Raw genomic sequence first — 14,774 nt, forward strand, 5'->3', positions numbered from 1 at the left:
TGAGCCAACAGGAAATGCTTCCTAATTTTGATTCCAGCATGACTCAGTGCAGAGATTACAGCAGTTGCCAAAACAACTGGTGGTGGATTTTACTGGAAGTGTAAAACCAACAGTGAGAAGAAAAGTAAAAAAAGGGATGGAAAAACAAATCTTGTAATTGTGTTTGGAGAAGTATTTATAGAGTAGAAGATGCTGATGCTTACAGCAAAGTTACAGTGATCACATTGTCTGCAGAAATGATATTGATTCAGTCACACTGCTCAGCATGAGAAAATCACTCCGAGGGATGCTTGGTTTGATGTGTACTGGAGGCTCTGCAGCTCAGCACTGTCAGTTCTTGTGTTTCTACAGTTGTTTTGTTGGTAGTTCATGCACAGGAATCATGGAAAGTCATTCCCAGAGTCAAACACAAGAGGTTACATGCCCAAATTTAAATATGAAAATGACTAAGGATTAGTCATTTCATTGTAGCTCACACTTCTTTTTCTTTTGTACCTGTAAACACAGCAGATCCTGGATGAGTCAGGGCTTAAACATCACAACAAAAACCCTACCAGCTGAAGGACACCCAAATAAGACAGGGAAGTTTATTCAGCCTAAAATGCTTGATGGAGAAATAAAATCTGGAAATGGGAGAGTCGTCATCTTGATCTAAAAAAGCTCAAGCTGCTTCACTGAAGAAATGTGGAAAGGTGTTTCTGTTCTGCACAGGCTCTAAGGGACTGTGTGGGGTTATAAAGAAAACTGGCCTTGCTTTTGCATGTGTTACATTCACCAGAACACTTCACTGTTCTCTCCTTTTATGAGGCTGCAATAATAATTTCAATTTCCCATTTTTACCATTTAAAAACCCCCACAACAAAACACAGTAGTAAAAGAACTGGGTTTGCAGTGATGTTTTAAATACAGGAAAACTGCTACAGCTATAAACTTTCCTATTCTTTAAGCCCATGAAGAATGTAGAAAAGGCTGTAATAAAAAAAAATAAATTTATTGATATTACTCATAAAAATGCCAAGTATCACACAATCATATTTACATAATCCTTTGATCTGTATGCTTACTGAAAGGATTATACTTAGGTAATGATTCCACAGCTTGTGTTTCTTCTGGATGAACAGTCTGAAGTGGAATCTTCTCAGTGTGGTCAGATCTTCATTTCTCTTTGTCACCAAAAACCCCAAAGTGCTTCACTTCTCTGTGAGCCTTTGGAGATCCCCCAGCTGAGCTCAGTACCTATGAAACCTTTCTGCAAGAGGCACCATGGAAGGGTTCTGCACATCACTTGGGCTCACATCATAGCCCAACTTCTTCATATCTTTGGTCACTACGTTGAAGGAAATGGTGACAAAGCCTTGAGATCTCACCCTTGTCACTAGAAGAAAGAAAACGTGACCAAAGGTGGCTAAGGGAATGCTGCTGGGACTCCTCACATATCCAGGGAGGATTTCTCAGGAGGAACAACATCACTTCCTTCCAGCAGGTGGATGGCCAAGCTGTGGCCCCTGCTGTCAGGCAAGGATTGGAGCTCCTGGGCACTCACCCTCTCTGCCTTCTCCCTGTGCTACCACTCTGGGGTCAGTAAATTCTGGACGTCTCCCTGTGAACCAGCTTGGAAAAGAAAATTAAAAAATAATGAGCCAGGTACTTTCACTGGTGTTGATACAGTTAATTTACATGCATGTTAAAAAAAACAAAAGGACATAAACCCCCCAATGAGTCTTTAATTATTACCTTGTAAACCTCTGCAGCCTCGATGTGGACTCTGGGACAAACATAGGGAGGGTTCTGGTATGCCTAAAACAAACATGAGAGGCACAGAAATGACCCAAACAGCACTGTTACACTTAGAAAGGTACCAGAACTTCTGATGTGTCAGACCACCAAGCATCTCAAGGCAAAAATGCTCCCCCTTCCATGAAGGAAGAGTTTGTTGGCATGAGAAGAATTTATTGTCCTCCTTTTCCAGTGGTGGGAATGAGATCTCAGCGTGTGCTGAGAGTCGGGGGGGGGTAATGGGCTGTGCTTCATGCTTGTGTTCTCCTCATGCCTGTTTTGACTTTACAGTTGTCTACAGGATTACCAAAAATTAGCTGATTGATAGCCAGAGGCTGCTGCTAGGAGATCACAGAATCATGGAATGGTTTTGGTTGGAAGGGACCTTAAGGATCATCCAATTCCAACAGGACAAGTCCATGTGCTTTGTACCAAACAGAGAAGACACAAGTGGAAGACAGAGGAGTATCTTTGCTCCTGAAACAACACAGTAACTGGAAAAAAGTCTTTAAAAATCTGTTTCAGCCCTGAAAGATGACTGTGACCTCACCTTCCAGGTACGAAGGGGACATGAACAGCTCCATAACCTCTGACCACGTCGTTTCCAAAGAAGTCAGGTCCGTAGACACTCACCACGATCTGTGGCCCTGCAGGAGATTTGGGTGTGTGAGGGGGGAGCCTGCTCTGCCAGCTGCACCCCCTCTCCCCAGCACTCACAGCCCGAGGGGTTGGTGCTCTTGAAGGTAATGTCGATGGGGAAGTTCCAGACCAGGGTGGTGGGTGCCACCTCGCTGGTGGAGGTGATCTGGGAGATGCCTTCCTCCAGGCCCTGTGAAGGGGAGGATGGATGAGGCAGGGGATGGCCCCGAGCCCCCTGCCCCCAGGCGGTGCCCAGGGGGCTCTTACCGCGGTGGGAACCCAGTCTGGGCCGTAGACGAAGCAGAACTTGCAGTAGAGATCATCATAGCCGGGGAACTGCGGGGGAGAGGCCGTGTGGGTCAGGAAACTGGGAAGGGGTGGACGGCCCAGTAACACCGGACCGAGGGTCCAGTAACACCCGGCTGGGGGCATCCCGGGCGACTGCGAGCCCGGTCCAGGCCTCAGCTGCGGTACCGGGGCCGCGCTGCTGAGGCCCGGCCCGAGCAGTGTGGACCGGCGGCCCGGGTTCCCCGCCTGTCCCGTCGCGGTTCCCTCACCTGCCCGCTCTCGATCTGCCCGGTGACAGACACCAGGAAAACGCTGGGACCCTCGGTGGCCGCCATGGCGCCGGGCGCGGCCCTTCCCGTTGCCATGGATACGGACGGGGCGGCGGAAGGGACAGATTAGCGGAGCGCGTTTGGGGGCTCCCCGCCTCCCAGAATGCGGGTAGATCGCCCCAAAAGATGCGGGTAGATCGCCCCAAAACGCCGCCAGCTCTCCCCTCACCTCCCCCCTCACCCCTCGGGCTCAGCCGCCCCCCTTCCACCCACCCCCGAGCTGCTCCCTGGCCTCACCCATGGCCGCCCCAGCCGCCCGCTTATTCACTTCGGATTTTGAGCTTTCTGAATTTCTTTCTTCCTCGTATTCACCTCTTTCAAACCCTGGAAAGCGCTTTTTAAAGCCGTGGCCACTAGGTGTTGCTGCCGGCTGGGCCCAGGCGGTTCCGTCCGCTCCCAGACCCTTTGCCCGGGGGAGAAAGCCCGAGGGGGGGGGGGGGTGGGTGGGAGGGTGTGGGGGCTCCAGGGGGTCCCCACGCTGCTATGAGGAGGGGGGGAGAAGCCTTTGGGGTCTTCAGTGCCCCCTGGTTATCCCCTCACCCTTCCAGGAGCGATCCCCGCCTCGGGATGTCCCGGGTCGGGATGCGCGCCCCGGGACGGGGAGGCGATGGGGAGGTCCCGGTGTAATTACTGGGCTCTAATTAAAAGGGAGCGGTGAATGCTGTGTGTAAACAAGGCAGGTGAACGTGTTGAGGCTCTGCAGGGCTGAAACCGCTGGAATCTGCTGCCCGGGTCCCCACGGAAGCCGCGGTCGTGCCGGGAAGCTTCGCCGAACACGTTGGCACCGAAGAGGCTGAGCCACCATCTCCCGAGGTTCATCATGTCCCGAGGCTCCTCTTCCGAGGTTCATCACCATGTCCCGAGGTTCATCACCATGTCCCGAGGTTCATCACCATCTCCCGAGGTTCATCATCATCTCCCGAGGTTCATCATGTCCTGAGGTTCATCATCATGTCCGGAGGTTCATCATCATCTCCCGAGGTTCATCACCATGTCCCGAGGTTCATCATCTCCCGAGGTTCATCTCCCGAGGTTCATCTCCTCACCTGTCTTCTCCATCTCAGACGATGCTCCCTCCCCTTGTTGTGAGCCACCCGTGGGGCATTTGGTGGCCACCAGACCCTTAGAGGAATGAAGGCAGCCCTGGCTTGGCAGCTCTTGGTGTTCCCTGGGCGCAGGGATGCCGATGAGCACGGTGGGGACAATGCCCCAGCCTGGGACAAAACCTCATTCCTTGTCCTCATCCCCTGGCTCCCTGTTACCTCCCTTCTGGCAGACCTGGGGGTGGTGGTTTTGCTGCCTGGGCTCCTCGCAGTGCTGTTCCTTGCAGGGGACTTTCCCTGAAGGCAAGAGGAGAACCCCAAGACACCCCTGGATCTGTCCAAAGGGGTGAGGTGGTTCCTATTGGACTGACAGCACTTACCATTACTCTTTGTGATGAAAAATGCTTTCTGAGTTCTAATAGCTGCATTCCCTGTCAATCTCTATTTCAACCCAGTTATTCAGGTTTTATTTGAGTGTTTTGGTTTGTTTCTATGTTTGCTTGCTTTGTTTTTAACATCCAGCAAACAAATTTGCCAGTGTCTATTTCAACCCAATGATTTAGGTTTAATTTGTTTTGATTTGTTTGGGGTTTTTTTTTTCTTTCTTTCTTTGTTTTTTTTTTTTTTTTTTAGCATTCAGCAAACAAATCTGGCCAAGAGAAGAATGGGAGCAAAGCAGGAGGAATGGGAGGGAATGGCTGAATTTTATCCTTTCTTCTCCTCTGCCTCCCAAGTGATTAAGAGAAAATAATTCATTCAAACTGAAAGTTATCGGGGGTGGGAGAATAAACCAGTTCTCAGGCTGCTGTCTGGTAGGTAGCAAGCAGTTAGCTAACACTTCACTTGGCTACCAGCTTCTTAAGAGCCAACTTCAGAATTTTCTTTCCTTGCATGGCAAGTGATCCACAGCTGCTGGAGGAGCTGATACCAGCACTGGGATAGCTTCCCCATGACAGGGAGCAGGCAGTGGGGTCATTCAGGAGCTGTGAGTCCCCTGTCCCTGCAGGACTCTGTCCCCTCCCAGCCATAATGAGACCTTTTTCCTACCCTCCCTTGCCTGTCTTGTTCTAATTAGCTGCTCAGTGGGGCTGAAATAATCTTTGTGTTGTGTGTTTTTTAAGCAGCTCAACATTTGTACCTGCTCCTGAGGCCCTGGGACAACTGAAGCTCCCAAGAGGAGGGTGCTCAATCCTCTTCCAGTGAAGTGGTGTTAACCCCCTCCCTGCCTCCTGTATGGAAGATGAGGTGACCCCAGCCATTAAAGCACAGCCAGGGGTTTAAGCTTAATAGGGAAGGTTTAATGGATAAAGGGAATTTAATTATTCATCCTAAGAAAGCTTGTGCAAATATCAGATGCTTGTCAGTATTCATGCAACCTGTGTGATCTCACACTGGCAGGCTGAGGGTTATATCAAGTTGCACTGGGGATGGATTTGGAGTTGGATGGAAGTTTTTGGGTTTTTTTTAATACCTGACAAAGAGATTTTCAGCTCTATGCCATCTGAAGTTTACCCTTGAAGCAGAGACCATCTTTGAGTCACTTTGTGATGGTTTCCTCTGTCCATCCTTAACACTGTGGTTTCTAATCCTTTTTTGATCCCTGCTCCTCCAAGGCTCCTGCAGTGGCTCCATCCCTGCAGGCTGTGGTTTTGCTGGAGTGGTGGAGCAGAGTCTGGCTGACAAATGGACAGGACTGAATTGTCATTAAAAATGCAAAATAGGAATCGATCCAATTAAATAATAATGACTTCCATTTGCCTGCTGCTTTTCACTTCTGCTCTGAAGCAACACAACCCTTGCAGACAGCCTGCTGGAAACTGCTGAACATGGCAGAGATTCCACCAGCAGGAAAATCAGCACTGGGTGATGTTTGTGGTTTCTCTGTGCCTTGGTCAGGGCCAAATTTGAGCAGAGTACCCAGCTGGGGGGGGGGGTTTGAACCTGTACACCCAGATGACCATCCCCAAAACAGACACTGGGGAGTGACTCAAGGTCATTCTCTGGTCTCCCAGGGGTTTCTGGTGTGTGTCCTGCTGCAGCAGGACAGGAGCTGCTTCCCACAGTCTCATCCCAGTCCTGGCTGGGTGACAGGCAGAGCAAGCACCTCTTTTCCCCTCCCTTTATATTTTTGATAGTGTCAAATAATACACCCCTTGGCTGCTTTCTATCCTGACAAAGCCTCATTTAATGTGCTCCAAGGTGTGGTTCCTGAGGCAAAATCAAGGCTTTGGTTCCTGGATCTGATACCCCCAATATTTAACCACCTCATACAGAGGCTGGTGCTGGTCCATGGCTCCAAAGCCATGAGTGAGAGCTTGGGCAGAGCCTAGACCAGGAGCCACAGGAGCAAACCTCATCCCTGACCTGTGGCTGTGGCCTCAAAATCTTCCAGTTTGCTCCTTAAGCAACCACTCTGTCACTGTCCAGCATCACCCCACAGCACAAGGCTTCTCCTCCACTTCTGGGCTGCTGAGACAGGGATTTGGGCCAGGGGGGGGGAGATGATGCCTTGCCCCCCAAAGCTCAATAATCACAAAACGTCCCCTGTGCCTCTGGGCAGGAGTCAGCCCAGCAGAGGGGAATTCACCTCCCCTGCTTTCCACTCTGCTGCTTAAACTGCAACCAAAGGCTTTGCCACCCTTTCTAAAGCTCTATTAATAATTTTTATGGTGTTTTTCTGGAATTCTTGCTATCCCACTCAGAGGGAATAATTACTGATGATAATCCTAAATGACTTTTAATTACAGCAGTGCAGGTGCTGGGAGGCGGCTGGCACGAAGCCACTCGACATACGGAGGCTCCTGCATGAGGTGAGGGATGCACCAAGCAGCACCTTTGGAGCCAAGGAGGAGGTGGGACCAGCTCCAGATGCTGGAAGGGGATGGTTTGGCCATGAAAAAGATCTTTTAGGGGATGCCGAGTCCCAGGGGTGGGATGGAGCCCTTCAGGTTGGGCTGGAACAGGGCTGCCCCTCACCCTGCGGCACAAAGTCAGGCCAGGCTTCCAGTTTATACAGTTTAATACATGTGAAACAAGATACATTTCCTTTTGAGTAATGAATGCATAAATAACAGAAGATATATGTGAATGCATAAATATGAGGCGGCATGGAACGAACCAAACAAAAACAGTTGGTTTAATTATTATTTTGTTTTCCCCCCTCCCCTTCCCTTGTGTGTCTTTGCACCGGCGCTGGACTCATTGCTGCTCTGATTCAGCATCAGCTTTCCAGGGAGAAGCTGTCCCAGGGAGAGAAGGGAGAGGGACTGGAGGCTAAGGAAGAAAAATCAACCCTAAAACTGTAAGAATAAAAAAAAATAAAATAAAATAATTAAAAAAAAAAAAAGGGGTTAGCAGGTGACCTGGATTCCTGTGGAGGTTTCTCAGGTGGAGCCGGGTGGGTGTCGAGGTGCAGAGGGGAAGGCTGCCAGGAAGAGTGGAAAAGGGATGAAAAGGGATGGGTAGGGCTGCCCCGAGGCTCTGAAGGGCTTTTTGCTATGGGGAGGAGAAATCCTTAGCTTGAATGCTCACAAGGAACATCACCTAAGACAGCTCTTTATACCTTTACATAACGTATCAATAATTTACTTTGAACTGTGGTAAACAAAATACATTTCTTAAATAATTTACTATTTATTTGTTTTCGTTTTGTTTTTTTTTTTAAATCTCTCTGTAAATTTAACTTTTTCCTTTTTTCATTTTATTTCTCTGTGTAACACAAGAAGCCATGTTTGTGCACGTTAGTTCAGATTATTGCGATGTTTAACCTGAATTTCAGTTAAAAAAAGGAACAGAAAAAAGAAAAAAAAAAAGGCAACAGGACATCTGTACAGACAAGAAGAATGAATAACTTATTATTGCACTGGCTACAGTTCAGTAGTGATTTGGTTTCTTTTTTTTTCTTTTTTTTTTTTTTTTTCCTGTGGTTAGGACAACCTCTAAAGTACAACAGAAAAATGAGCAGGACGGCTAAAGCAGCAGCTGTGACAAGAAGCTGGTGGGATGATGGTGGAGGGAAGGAGAGGAAAACCAAAAGGAAAGCAAAGAAAGAAGAGAAACACTTGGAGAACAAATGGCAGTGATAATTAGTTCCACATAAATCCCAAGGAAACACCACCCAGTTGCAGAGTCACACGTAATGCAAAAACCAGCATCATTTGTCTATAAAAATATGTGCATTATGAAGAGAGAGTTTTTGTGGGTATATTTTTTTTTGTCTTTTTTTTTTTTTTTTTTGGTTTTTCCTTGTTTTGTATCTCACAAATACATTATTTCTATTTATATAACTGCTGATATACAGACAATGTACAGCTCCCATCTCCTGGGCACTCCTGCCTAACGTGACATCTCTAAAAGGTGCCTTGGTAAAAGTTGAGCATCTTTAAAAACAAAACAAAACAAAAACTAAAAAACAAAACCAACAACAAAACCCCAAGAGAATCCCCCAAATTGCAACCACCACCACCTTGAACCTGAATCAATGTGATTGAGGCCACAGAGCAGGGCAGGAGGAACGATGCAACCCCCCTGATTTGATTCCATCTTCCCTTTAGAACAGAAACCCAACGCCCAAACTCTTTGCACAGCTGCTCCCCCCACCTTGAAACCCATCACCGTGTCGTCCAGCCGTTTGTCTGGTTCCTCTTAATTTTCTTTTTGTTTTGTTCTTTTTGTAATTTTTTTCCTGTGTTTATTTTTGATGTTGTTGTGGGGTTTTTTTTCTTTTTTTTGGTTGTGGTGGGTTTTTTTTGTGTGGTTTTTTTTTTGGTTTTTTTTTTTTGCAAACTTCCACAGCGCTTAAGAACAAGTGACTGTGAGAAAGGGAAAAAACCAAACGAGTGAGCAGCCACCCATCTACCCGTGGCTGCTCAGTCCCTTCAGTTTGAAACCCCCCACATTGGTGTCAAGCCCTTGAGACCCCCCAAGCCCCCCCTCCCAGACAGCTATACTGGGTCATCCATGTCTTCTTCTGTTGCAACAGTCACTGGGACCAAGTCCTGCTTCTGGAGGGGGCTCTTGGCCGTGCCCAGCAGCTCTTTGCTTTTCTCAGCGTTGCTCCACTGAGTTTTTAAATGTTCTTTTGTTCTCAGTTCGGAGGCGCCGGGATCCGAGCGGGAGTCCCCCCCGGAGGGCGGCGTGGATTGCCCGCTGTCCAGGAGGAGATCCGAGAGGCTGCTCAAGGAGCTGTTGTCCAACTGCTCGTAGGAAAAATTAGGGATGGTCAGGTGGCCCCGGCGCTCCGTTTTGGAGGCCGGTTCCCCGGGTTGGGTCTCCACGAGCTCCAGGGATTCTCTGTAAGCCGGGAACTCGCAGGACGGGGTCCTTCGCCGCAGCGTGCTGTTCTCCGAGGGTTTGGTGCGTGAGGCCGCCCCGCTGTCATCCTCCATGGGAGGATCTATAGAAATGCAGGGGGGACTCATCTTCTTCTTCCTCCGGGCTCCGTGGATGTATTCGGACTCCATCTGGATGTGGGCAGGAGGAGAGCGCCGCTTCTCCTTGGCACGGTCCTCAAAGTCCCCGTCGCTGATGGAGGGGCAGATCTCGATGGAGTGCCTCCTTTGGTCGTCTGCCCAGCTGGGCTTGTTGAGGAAGCCCTTGGTATCGATGCTGTAAAACTTCCTCAAGTCCTTCTCCTTGCTGCTGCCCCTGGAGAGGCTGCTTGTGCTGCAGTTCTTGAGGGACTGGGGAGATGGGGCTGGGGAGGTGAACGGTGAAGTCGAGCGGCTCCCGACCTCCGAGTGTTCCCCTCCCCAGTCTTTGGCTGAGCTGTTGATGTGCCGAACCTCCTCGTCAGCCAGGTCAGAGGACTCAAAGGGACAGCCCTGGGGGCTGGGGGAGCTGTCACCAGGGCTGGGTGGCCGGCTGGGGACACTGTGCTGGCCGTGGGTGTGCTTCTGTGTGAGTGTGCTGGGGGGACGATGTGGGGAGGCTGGGGGGGTGCTGGGGAGGGAGGCAGCTGTGGGGTGGAGTGGGCTGGGAGTGAGGGCGCTCTGGGGCTGCTGTGCTGATGGTGGCATCTCTCCAGGATCTGTTTGCAGGCTGTTCTTACGGTCTGGAGCCTGTCCATCCTCAGAGTCCCTTTGAATGGCCTCCTGGAATGTGAGGAGAGAGAGAGAGAGAGAGAGAGAGAGAGAGAGATGGGGCAAGATCTGCCAGGTTGGTGGCACTTCCAGTGATGCAATGTGGCACCATTGCTCAGGAAACCATTGCTCAGCTCCCTCTCAGCCTCCACAGCTCAACATACATCAAACCTACAGAGGAACAGTTGGTGGGTCTAACACACCCTGCACTGCCCCATCCCTGCCCCATCATGCCAACCCCCACAGACCCTCCCTGGCCAGGGGATGCAGTTTGGGTAACAAGCAGACCCACACCCTGCATGTCCAGGGTTTAGATCTGCTGGGGCTTTCCACAGGGTCTCAGTGTTGCTCTAGCACCAAATCCTGAGTCAGAGCAACCTGTCTGGAGTGACACGGTGTAGGGCTGACTGCAGGTTCTCACAGCTCTGATGAAATAGATTTGGGCACCTTCTCTCTGTGCTTTAGCTGTTCTTTCACAGAAGAATACCTCCACCAAGATGAAAGGAGGCAAAAAGGACCTTCCCTTGGGTGTCACTTGCTGAGACTGGAGTAGATTAAAATTTATGGCACCAGAAACATTTTGTTCTAAAGAGGGGAATTAAATTCTCAGCTCCAAGAAAAGAAAACCATGAGGGGACTGGAAAAGAAGGGAAAGGATCCAGGTGACTATGAAGGAATTTACCTCTGCAGGCTCTTGGCCTCTCACCTGTCTGCACAGCAGCTTGTTGAGAGTTGGAGATCGAGGTGTGATGTGTGGTGAGATCTTCCAGCGACCTCCATGGTTGGGAGAACAGACTGCCAGCTGCAGGGACTCAGTTGGGACTCTCAGAGAGGAACATGTTCCCACGGGCTGGGAGCGGATGGAAGTGATGGAGCCTGGGAACCAGAGAGAGAGAGAGAGAGAGCAGTGAGCATTGCTGCTGGCATGGGGATGGGAAGGGTTGAGGCAGAACCAGTGCCCATAGAATGCAAGAAGGGAAAGGAAAACCCATCTTGTCTGGCTGAAGTCCCAAGCCTCAGTGTAAAACTTAGGGTAGTGCCAGGGTTAAAAACCAGCTCACAGCCTCTGTTTTCTGTTTCAGGTAAGAGGAATCTTCTCTTCCAGCTGCTACAACACTCTGGGTGGGTGGTGGCACCAGGACCACATGGCAGTGTATGAAGGGCAGGAGGTGGGGTTGCATTTGAACCCTGCCATTGCTCCCCTCCTGGTAGCTTTGCTTTAGGTGGGTAGGTAAAAGGGTGCTGCCTGTTGGGAGAACACGGATCCAGGGAAGTCTGATGGCTGTGCCAGGTCATTCAAGTCAGGATGCTTGGGTTGTCTTTGCAGTGCTGGCAGGAATGGCCTCCCAGCCTTACACTGCTCCACCACATGGAGGCAAAAGCACCATTGCTCAGCTCCCTCTCAGCCTCCACAGCTCAACCTACATCAAACCCACAGCCTGGTGAAGCCAGCAGGCACCCTGCCACCTCCAGCACCCACAGGGCTGTGTTCCCATTCTTACAGCCCAACCTCTACCACCAGGAGGCAGATCTTGGCTGAACATGGTCCCACCAGCAGAACGGAGACAGCTTCAAGTGCTTTGACAGCCCCTGAGCTCACATATCAGGCAGGAATCACTTTCATCCTCATTGCCAGCTGAGTTGCAAGGCCCCCAGCCCCGTCGTTGTGCTGCTTTACTGAAGCTCTGTGTTGTTTGGAAGACCTTTTGCTTTTTTATTTTTTTGGCTGCAGGATTTATTGTCCTCATTAGCTTGAAACCCAACGTCTGTTTCTACATTGCTGCTCCATGTTAAAAACACAGCTATCCATCACTTCAAGAGATCTCACCCAGAGGTCAGGGAACTTGAACCTGTGACAAAAGCCATCCAGACAGATTGCAGTTGCATTTCAGAAAGAGATTGGTGGTTAGGAAGAAAGAAAAGTTAGTGTTTAAAATAATTTTTCTTTGGAGCTTTTCCCCAGAACACTGTAGAGGTGTGAGGTTCCCACCCTCACCCCCCACTTCTCCCTAGTTCTTTTTTGGGGTGTCCTACAGCCAGAGTTTCAGACTGAGTCTGTACTGTTCATGTGCTAACCAAGGCTTTACAAAATGTCTTTTATGATGCAGAACAACTTTGTCATAAAATCAGTCACAAACAGAGTCATAAAATCAAACCCCTATGCTCTCCTCCCTGTCCTTAGTTGGAATTTCCTTCTGTTGGAAACTTTCCATCCAGCTCTCATATAGGAAACCAAAACCCCTCTGAACTGCATGCTCAGGAACACTGAATATCTCTGGATTTTTGAATATTTTTTTCCTCTCTGTTTTTTTCTAGGGAGCTGCAACTAAGACCAAAATAACCTAAGATCTGGTCACCTCACAATATTTGGGAGAAGAGCAGACATCCTTAACCGAGGCTGGGAAATCCATGGAAGCACAAAGGTTAATGTGAGTCTCTGTGTTCAGTTTTACTTACATGTAACTTATGAGACTGTGACTTAAACCAGAGTTTAGTGAGCTTGGGAGCAGCACAGCTCTGGGTGCTGCTGGTTGGATGCACCTACCAGATCAACGTGAACCCCTGTGTTACATCCATCACCCAAGTGCTCTTGGAGAGAAATTTGGGAAGCATGAGAAAATTCTTGGTCAGTTCTACCCAACCCTGCCAACATCACAGCAGTTTTATATTGGTATAAATCCTGATTTACACCCACTACAGGGATGAAAACCATCCCCAGTAGCTGGGCCATGAAACCCAACCTCTGTTTTCTTTGCTTAGCAAAGAATTTGCAGGTGAAATAATAATAAATACTGAGCAGAGAACATTAACTGGTATCCAGAGAGTTTGAACAAACATAGAGTTATTTTGCCCAAGGAAATCAGAGCAAATCTTGCCAGCTCCACCAGGGTTTGCAAACCCACTACTCAACTGTCCAAGCAGTTCTTGCGTTACAAACAACACTAAAGGAAACCAGGCTGGTGAGTCCTTGGCAGCCACTCAAGAAGAACACGTGCTTTTAGGGAGGCAGGTATTTTCTTTCTTATTGATTTCCCCTTCTAACCAACTCACAGAACAAAAAAGCTAGAAAGGCATTTTAGGGGAAATGTATTGGGATGCAGTTGGGTAAATGCAGACTCAAAGGCTCCGCATGGCTCGTGCTTCCCTGACTGTGGGGTCTCTCTGCAGGATCCATTCTAAGGCCAGGGAGGCACTGGAGAGTGGTTTCTGATCTTTATGCTCCCAAAGAAACTTCTCCATCTCTGAACTCAATGTACTGTGCTAAAAAGATACTGCCCTGAGACTGAAGACTGAAACAACAGCTGGGAAGGAGCTCGGTCAGGAAGCAGCGCTGACAACAGCTTAATTCAGGTTGGTTTTATTGATCCGTAGTCATGATGTCAGGGCTGTTCCCTTCAGGAGAAATGTGCAGCCCTTTTCCTCAGGGAACAGCCTGTCCTCTGCACTGCTTGGGAGCCCCACTTCTCCCACATCCAACACCCCAACCACCAGGAGTTTTCTCCTGAGAAAACGCAGTGATGTGAGGAAAACAGAAAACTGTGCAGCTCTGGGGGAATCACAGATGGTGTTAAACCACTGAATCCCAGACTGGTTTGGGTTGGATGAGACCTTAAAGACCAGCTAGTTCCAACCCTCTGCCATGGGCAGGGACACCTCCTGCTAGCCCAGGTTGCTCTAAGCCCCATCCAACCCATCAACACTTCCAGGGAGGGGGGGAAGTATCTGCTGTCCCTCAGCTTTGGCTGGGAGGAGGAAAAGGAAAACTCTGCAAACAATCTAGTTGGGATTTGCAGGGATGCATTTACCTCTTTGGGATTTGCAGGGATACGTTTCCAGCTCCACCTCGTGGAGGGGGAAAGGGGCTTTTGCTGGCATCACTGGCCGGAACATGTAGCTGTCGTTGGGCAAGGAGTGCATGCGGGACACGGAGATCTTGCGGACCGTCAGGAGGTTCTGAGAGTCCTGGGGCCTCAGGGAGGCTGCACCAGCCTGCAAAGCAAGGAGAGAGGGTGACAGGGTCATGCAGCAGCTTGGCAGGGAATATATGACAATCTCCTTCTTGTCTGCTTTTTAGTTTTAAAACCTTGTGCAGATGTTCCTCTTGGCACCTTACAGAGAGGCAAGGGGATAGCAAAGCTACGCCGAGGTAAGAGCTCAAGTTGCGGCTGGAGTAAAATGAGGCATCTCTGATCCACCACTAAGCCAACTCCTGGACACTGCAGAGAGAAAGTAAGGTCCAGGAAAATGGGGCCCACTGTCTAAAAACATGCAAAAGCCAGCACAGCTCACCCTGCTCAGCTCTCAGTGTCCCAGGGATGCTTTTAGCTCAGGCTGGGTGATGATGTCCTTCTCCTCAAAGCTACTGTGGGACAGACGGGCAAAACTTGGCCAGTCCTGGCCTGAGCAGGAGTACCACGTGTTTCTGGCAATTCCTGTATTAATCTCCCCAAACCAGGCAAGCAGGCAGACATTTAAGCATAGACATTGACACCATTCAAACCCTGTGGCCTCTCTCCTACAGCCTGGTGCATTTTGGGCACTGCTGACCCCAGCAGAAGACAACAGCCCCTTGGCAGGAGGCAGAGGGAAGAAGACATCATGGCAGCAGGGATGTGAGC

The 14,774-nt window shown here is 49.5% G+C and overlaps 2 protein-coding genes across 2 annotated transcripts in view; both read right to left on the reverse strand.

Moving 5' to 3' along the window:
* Positions 1-970: 970 nt before the first annotated feature.
* Positions 971-3,101, reverse strand: B9D1 (B9 domain containing 1). The gene is made up of 7 exons (XM_030459808.1): positions 2,973-3,101; positions 2,683-2,751; positions 2,494-2,605; positions 2,327-2,423; positions 1,735-1,797; positions 1,544-1,611; positions 971-1,375 (listed from the first exon to the last, which is right to left on the reverse strand). Exons 1-7 carry the CDS (start codon positions 3,066-3,068, stop codon positions 1,230-1,232), a joined length of 651 nt encoding a protein of 216 aa, XP_030315668.1. The 5' UTR covers positions 3,069-3,101; the 3' UTR covers positions 971-1,229.
* A 5,917-nt stretch (positions 3,102-9,018) lies between these two features.
* The window catches only part of CACNA1H (calcium voltage-gated channel subunit alpha1 H), a 208,143-nt gene continuing 202,387 nt past the window's right edge, over positions 9,019-14,774 (reverse strand). The window contains exons 34-36 of the mRNA XM_030459930.1: positions 13,962-14,145; positions 10,862-11,031; positions 9,019-10,167 (exon numbers count right to left, since the gene is read on the reverse strand). Of these exons, the coding sequence (XP_030315790.1) occupies positions 9,019-10,167; positions 10,862-11,031; positions 13,962-14,145 (1,503 nt within the window). The remainder of the gene's footprint in view (positions 10,168-10,861; positions 11,032-13,961; positions 14,146-14,774) is intronic.

Source organism: Calypte anna, chromosome 14 (genome assembly GCF_003957555.1).
Source record: "Calypte anna isolate BGI_N300 chromosome 14, bCalAnn1_v1.p, whole genome shotgun sequence".
Lineage (NCBI taxonomy): Eukaryota > Metazoa > Chordata > Aves > Apodiformes > Trochilidae > Calypte > Calypte anna.